At 41.0% G+C, this 7,382-nt stretch overlaps 1 protein-coding gene across 1 annotated transcript in view; it reads right to left on the reverse strand.

Annotated features, from left to right (window-relative positions):
• Positions 1 to 2,909: 2,909 nt before the first annotated feature.
• pex14 (peroxisomal biogenesis factor 14) overlaps positions 2,910 to 7,382 on the reverse strand; it is a 72,825-nt gene continuing 68,352 nt past the window's right edge. The window contains exons 8-10 of the mRNA XM_016513200.1: positions 6,283 to 6,374; positions 4,763 to 5,083; positions 2,910 to 4,020 (exon numbers count right to left, since the gene is read on the reverse strand). Coding sequence (XP_016368686.1) covers positions 3,891 to 4,020; positions 4,763 to 5,083; positions 6,283 to 6,374 — 543 coding nt within the window. The 3' untranslated portion in view covers positions 2,910 to 3,890. The remainder of the gene's footprint in view (positions 4,021 to 4,762; positions 5,084 to 6,282; positions 6,375 to 7,382) is intronic.

Genomic DNA, 7,382 nt, shown 5'->3' on the forward strand with positions numbered 1-7,382 from the left:
ATAAAAATAATTTAGTTTCACTAATTTTTTTGAAATGCATAATTTTACATTTCACAGAAGTGGTTGCTTGATCTCTGCAGGTTTTTCCCCCCAAATGGCTCTGTACGCTACGGATGGCAAAGGACAATCCAGATTGGGACTTGAGGTGATGTGGCGTCACCTATTGCAATTCCTCCATGAGCACCCCGGGCTGCGAGCGCAGGCTGTGTTCAGTGAACCTCCTGGGGCAGGAAGGGCTAACAACCCTTGCATTGATCCAAGGAGACACTCAGCCCTCTAACCTGCTGAGTGCTCAGTTCAGGAGAACAATGGAGTTCAGCACACATCAATACAGCAGCAGCCTATTGAGCGCACTCCGTTTACTAAAGCCGACTGATGAGGTTGAAGCTCCCGAGTCTGCAAAAGCACGACAGACACCTTCAGTGTCTGTAAAAAAACCCTTTCTTTTCATCGCTCTGAAAGGACATAAAGACTGCAGCCTCCTTGTGTTCCCTGCTCCAGCTTTCCAGCATCTTAACCTGTTACTATGAGTCACGTTGGGCCAAAATGACCGGTGAGCCTCACCTACAATACCACTCCAAAGAGTTGGAGATTGGGATGGAAGAGGCTTTCTGGGCAGGATCGCACTGCTTGTCCCATAAGACACTAAATGATGTACAAGTGCATTTATTACAGCAGCCCCTATAAATCTGAGCCTGGCCTGAACTCCGGGGAGAGGTTAATGGATTACAAAGGGATGCGGTATCGAACCTTTGAGAAGTTTATACACCACATCAATATGTGCAAGGCTATTGATCATTTAGACCTTGACAGACAAATTAAATTCATAAACTTGATAATGCACTGGAATATTTGTATTGCTTACTACAGTGGAATGGGGCCTTTTTTACATTTTTTAAACAGTGCTGCTTTAGGATCAAGGTTTATCGACTGAAATTCACTTAATAGAGTCCACTGAAAATGCCAAGAAGAATGCTGATCTAATGTGAAATTTAGAGTAAGATCCAATACATAGCTATGCAGACTTTACCCACATTTTCTTTTAGGCTGGTGACCATCACATGTAATGTGCAAATTATATAAAAAAAAATGTAAATAATTTACATTTAATAATTATTTGTACTTGTGTAAACTGAACTGCATAATCGAAATTTTTGCCTATTTTGGAACAGAAACTAAATGCATGTATTATATATGAATAATTTACATAAATGAATAATTGATTAATACTATGCCTCCTTTCTTATATCTGAACACATTTTTATTACAATAAAACCATGCAACCAAAGTAAAATTTATTCCTGATCAAATAAAAAATCAACACAAAATAAACAAGGACATTTGTGTTAAATCAAATTTATTACAATTATGTACATTCATCTTTTCATACCAGAATTTCTCTGAGACAAATATCGGCAGGGTGTCAACAACATCAACAGAGCCACATACAGCAACAATGTGCAGTTCGTACAAACTGTTACACACCTTTGACGTAAGCTTACTTATAAAACTGATCCAGCGTGCACACGCGCACACACACACACACACACACACACAGCTCACGTAAATGAGAATGAATGCTTAAATCCCTAAACTGAGTTGCTGAAACTGAGCAGCAGGTTGTAGATTCTTAACAAAACTGTCATAAAAACAGTTGGAGATGAGAATGCAATATTAAAAGATATATAGGCACTGAATATGTGGCTTATATCATGTTTAATTCAGTAGCCCTCACAGCGGCTTTACAATGATTAGCTAAAATTAGCATACTATGTTGTTTAAAGGCCTCTACCGCCACGCTACTAGAAACAACCTGCCAGTTGCAGGAACTCCTGAATGTGGTTTTAAGCAAAACTGATACATGCACACACACTCACACTAAAGCTCTGTCTCATTCTGAAGCCAATGGTCTTCCTTCCTTCCTTCCTTCCTCTCACTTAAAAAGCTAACTCATCTGTAACTCTGCAATGACACTTCTGACACCAAAAAATGCTTTTTACTTTCAAGATTAAACAGACTTGACTGATTCCTTTAAAAGGATTCACCAAAAAACATGTTATTTTCAATTTCATGTCATTACAAACAGCCTTTTTTATGGGACAATGTTATATTTTGAATAGTTTTTGTTTACAAGTTATTTAATGACAGTTAATAGTGACCAGTTGAGCTCCAAAAAAAGACAAAAAAACACTTTGTCTGAACAGTTCTTGAACTGTTAACTTGAGCACCACTCCGGCTGTATTGAGTTTAACTCAAGAACCAGATCAGTCAAATTTTGTGAATTAAATGTGTAGTGATTTGTGAACCGGATCAACCGGTTAATCAAAAACCATTAATTAATTGGACTGATCTGGTCGAAATGTATCCTTTTGTGTTCCACAAAAATAAAAAAGACCGCATAAAGGTTTAAGTAAATCACAGTTGTTGTTGTTTTGGGGGTTGAACTATTCCTCTAATGTTCACTTTACATTTGGATTTTTAGCTTTTCAAATCAACGCCCAAGTTTTAGAAAAAAAAGTCACTGCATATCAAATGAACACGCGGTTTCTCTTGACATTGTATCATATGAATATATGCTATTCTTGTGCGGGCTAGTGTTAAGCCAACCCTAGTCTAAGAAGTAAGAAGACATACACACATGGCCAGACAAGTTGAGCTCTTTCATTGTGCCTTCGCATTGTGCCGCCACTGACCCACAATTCACCTGGCTGCGCTGTAATCCGGTTACTCTGAAGGTCATTTGTTAAAAGTGAAAATGTCACAATGGATCTGACACTCTAGTTCTCACTCCAGGATCTCTCTGGCTTTGTTTCTCATCAGCTGGTGAGTGAGTAATTTCATTAGTTAAATATTCATACGTTACTCTCCATTTGCATCACGGGAAAAACATTTTTTTCATATTTTTTTTAATCCTCTCAGGACTTTCTGAGAGAAAAGCCCCCAAAGAGAAAAGCACAACTGTCAGCACCTCCGCTGAAGCATCCATTGTTTTACACAGTTTAATTACAAAACCCCAGCACCGTTTCATGTTAAGATTATTCACTGCAGGAGGCCTATATAATTTGGACTGGAGGGTTTGTCATGTAATATAATACAATATAACAGGCTTTCAGTATTAGATTTCCGATTTTAGCCTCCTTGACATTTCAAGCCGCATGAACTAATACATCTGTTATTTATCGATCATTTGATTATTAACATACTTCATAAACCAAATCAGCTACCCTGCTGGAGACCGGAGAGATACGACCAAGACAAACACATTTCTCTTTCGCCTCATTGTCTGCATTCTCATACGCGTTTTCGCCCTCTCTCTCTTTCTTTCTCCCACAGAAATCTCAAATCCACCATCACTCGTTGTTACACAGACTGCTGAAGCCCGGTGTACTACACGTCTGAAGGAGAATTGATTCACTACGACAGATTACAAGGTCTGATCCAACAATGCTGGGACTGTGTGTAAACTAGTGTTTACTGCTGAACAAAACAAAAGAAATGGCATAGAAGCAACTTAAATGGGCTTTTTTTGGAGTACTACAATCTCTAGTAAAACAGCTAGCTAGCATTTAGGGGAAATGTATGGATTGCAAAAGAAAAAGTCCTAATTCTCTTGTCGTCTTTCCAGAAATTTCTGTTGCTGTGCTTGTTCAGGCATGCAGAAGGTTTGTGCCTTCACTCTGGTTTGCACGTTGAAAGTTTGCATGTTGAAAAGTCAAAAGGGTAAAGAACTGCAGTGAAAGGAACACAATCCACCTCACCTGCCGCTTTCATAGTGTTAAATGATGCTCACGGTAGCCGTTTTACTGCGACGAGGGTGTGATATCAGAACTTGAATGAACTCTAAGGAAACCGAGAGAAGCCAATGGACGGATGAAGTCTGGAGTTTCTTTCTAATCGACCTCGCTCTCGTTGCTCGCACCCTCTGGACGCCGCAGCTTCTCCACCTGCTCGTTTATCTGTCCGTCGCCTCCTCTCCTGTCCTCCGTCTGCACGCTCAGGTGGTCTTCCTCATCCGCATGGGTCACGTCGTCATCCTCGTCTTCGTCCTCATCGTCCTCTTTCTTCTCCTCCTCACCCTGGACTTCCATACGGACCTGGTCTTTCAGGTCCAGAGGGAGAATGGAGCCCAGGCCCATGTCTCCGTTCAGGCAGTGCGAGCCGGACGGGGAGCTGTTGCCCTCTTTGACGGGGGAGGAGTTGGCCGACTCGTTGCTGACGGGCGAGATGTCGCTGCTGCTGTTGGTGTGGTTGACTGAGGGCGGGTTGGACAGCGATCCGGGCTTGAGAGGGATTTGCCAGGATGGGATTTTGGGAACGGAGGGTGAAGCGGGGAACTGTCTCCTGAGAAGAAAGAGGACGTGAATAGAACATTACAAGTGTTTTCTTCGAACTCTTTGCTGAAATCTCTCACAACAGAGTACACATTGTGCCTCAGGCTTGTGTCTGCCTAAAATATGCACAAGCGAGTCCAGCTATTGTGCTTTGGAAACACGAGCAGATTTGTCTGTCTGAAAGTACATGAGAGATTATGTCCATATGTACTCCACACCTGGCATCTGATTCAAAACAAAGCATGTCCTCGCAACAAAGGTAAAATAAATTCAAAAGTGACTTCAGGGTGGTTTTGTTTGAATATACGAGGCAACAAGTTGAGCAGATGGTGAGCTTGGTTTGTATTTACAGCAAAGATCTCACATCTTGAGAAGGACAACCAGACACAACATTCAGACACTGGAAGAAAAAGTCTTCCTCATCCGCATGGGTCACGTCGTCATCCTCGTCTTCGTCCTCATCGTCCTCTTTCTTCTCCTCCTCACCCTGGACTTCCATACGGACCTGGTCTTTCAGGTCCAGAGGGAGAATGGAGCCCAGGCCCATGTCTCCGTTCAGGCAGTGCGAGCCGGACGGGGAGCTGTTGCCCTCTTTGACGGGGGAGGAGTTGGCCGACTCGTTGCTGACGGGCGAGATGTCGCTGCTGCTGTTGGTGTGGTTGACTGAGGGCGGGTTGGACAGCGATCCGGGCTTGAGAGGGATTTGCCAGGATGGGATTTTGGGAACGGAGGGTGAAGCGGGGAACTGTCTCCTGAGAAGAAAGAGGACGTGAATAGAACATTACAAGTGTTTTCTTCGAACTCTTTGCTGAAATCTCTCACAACAGAGTACACATTGTGCCTCAGGCTTGTGTCTGCCTAAAATATGCACAAGCGAGTCCAGCTATTGTGCTTTGGAAACACGAGCAGATTTGTCAGTCTGAAAGTACATGAGAGGATTATGTCCATATGTACTCCACACCTGGCATCTGATTCAAAACAAAGCATGTCCTCGCAACAAAGGTAAAATAAATTCAAAAGTGACTTCAGGGTGGTTTTGTTTGAATATACGAGGCAACAAGTTGAGCAGATGGTGAGCTTGGTTTGTATTTACAGCAAAGATCTCACATCTTGAGAAGGACAACCAGACACAACATTCAGACACTGGAAGAAAAAGGTAATTACAGCTTAAACTGTTTAATGAGAACGAAACGGCAGACAAACGAAAGCTTTTATCTGTGAATTTCAGATGTATGAGATTACTTAGATCTTAATTTGCATGATACATACATAATCAAGTAAACATTAATGAAAGTGAGGGAAGATCCATCTTGGGGCATTGTGGGAACCTGTTGGATGCATCAGGCCTCATTAACCAGTAATGAGCTGGTTCCAGCTACATGCCCCGGTGAAGAGAACGATATGACACATACAGATCAAACCATTTCAGACACATTTATCTGCCAAATCGTCCCAAGGCATACTAATATCAGCTGCCCTGAGTGAGAAACAATGCTCTCCACTCGTTTATTTACACAGTGATATTACAAAACATGCATGTTGGAACATCTACTGAAGGTCTCTTTCATGATATCAAATGTTAAGTACATGCATCTTATTAGTTTTCAAGCACAAATCTGAACACACTGTAAAATAAAGAAATTCTTAATGGCAGGAAATGGCTTTTGGATGTCAGACTTTATTGTACACAAACAGAAACGAGGCTGTGCGGGAGGAAAATACAGTTTGTTCAATATGTCATACTGTTATGTATCAGAAAATAGGTCCAAGGTCACATGAAATTTTTGCTTTGTTTTTTTTGCAATTTGTGGAAAATCAATTTTAATGTTTAGCGAGCTGACAGATTGACACCCAAATACACAAGATTATAAATCCATCATAGCCACATTTTGTCCGTCAAATCAAATATGGCATCTATTGTTAGATATTTATTAAAAAAGTGAAAAGTTACCTGCTGAGAAGAAGACCCTTAAGAGATACAATCTCAGCCTTGAGTTCACTGATGCTCTGAGACTCCAGCATGCAGTTGGTGGCAGATGAGGCCTGAAGAAGAGACAAAATTACAAATGATCATCACCATAATTTTGGTTTTGAAAACAAATTTAAAACACTCATTATTTACCACTATAGGCTTTCCACACCTCAAACCATTAACCAAGGATTATTCTGAAACCTCTATAAATATAATCATGGTTATCTTTTAAAATGCTGCTAAACTGACCTTTACATGGGCTTTAAACAAAGTTATATATTCTCTACTGTTGTTAAAGGTGAATATCTGCCCCAGAATGTGAAAGCTCTATCATATCAGGCCTTGTTTACCAGAACCTGTTATATTAGTATGCAGCATATGCAAAAAACTTCACAAATGTCAGCGATCTGTTAAAGTGTGACTTTTTCTAATTTGATTTGTCAGAGTCACTCAATGAACACAATAATTTGATGCATTCAAACTGCCAATACGAGACAACGAAAGTCTCGATATCAAACCACAACTACACTGACGAGTCCCAGCTACTGTATTTTCTCCACCCAGAAGGTCAGGATCTTTCAAAAAAAAGGCTAAGGGAATTAATCATACCATTTTTACATATTTTTCCATATTGCAGACTGCTGATTTGAGCAGGACAGAGGTGTTTGATAAGAGGTCTCTGGCACAACAATGGCAGTATTCATCAAGTCAGGGAGGTTTTTATTAAAAGAAGCCTTATCGCCAACTGCTTGCCATGGGATGAATTGCTGAAGGGAGTGATGGCCAATTGAAGTGGCCAGCAAACATTTGAATAGCAAATGACTTCAAGGGAAAAAAAAGCCCCAAAAAAAATCCATCCATCATTTCCCCCCCTCAAATAGACAGGTGGTTGGTAATGTCAATTTATAAAAAGATACCCTCTTCACGCAAAAAAAAAAGATTTGTAGCGCCTCTACATTTTAATTCCAGTTCTCCAAACATTCTGGAAGATTAACCCGGGCTCTCAAGCCGCTCCACTCTTTGAACCATCCACAAACAAACAGCCCACATCTACCCCATAATCCCATTCCAGTTCTTCT

Source organism: Sinocyclocheilus rhinocerous, unplaced genomic scaffold (assembly GCF_001515625.1).
Source record: "Sinocyclocheilus rhinocerous isolate Xijiao unplaced genomic scaffold, SAMN03320098_v1.1 scaffold1406, whole genome shotgun sequence".
In the NCBI taxonomy this organism is placed as follows: Eukaryota; Metazoa; Chordata; class Actinopteri; order Cypriniformes; family Cyprinidae; genus Sinocyclocheilus; species Sinocyclocheilus rhinocerous.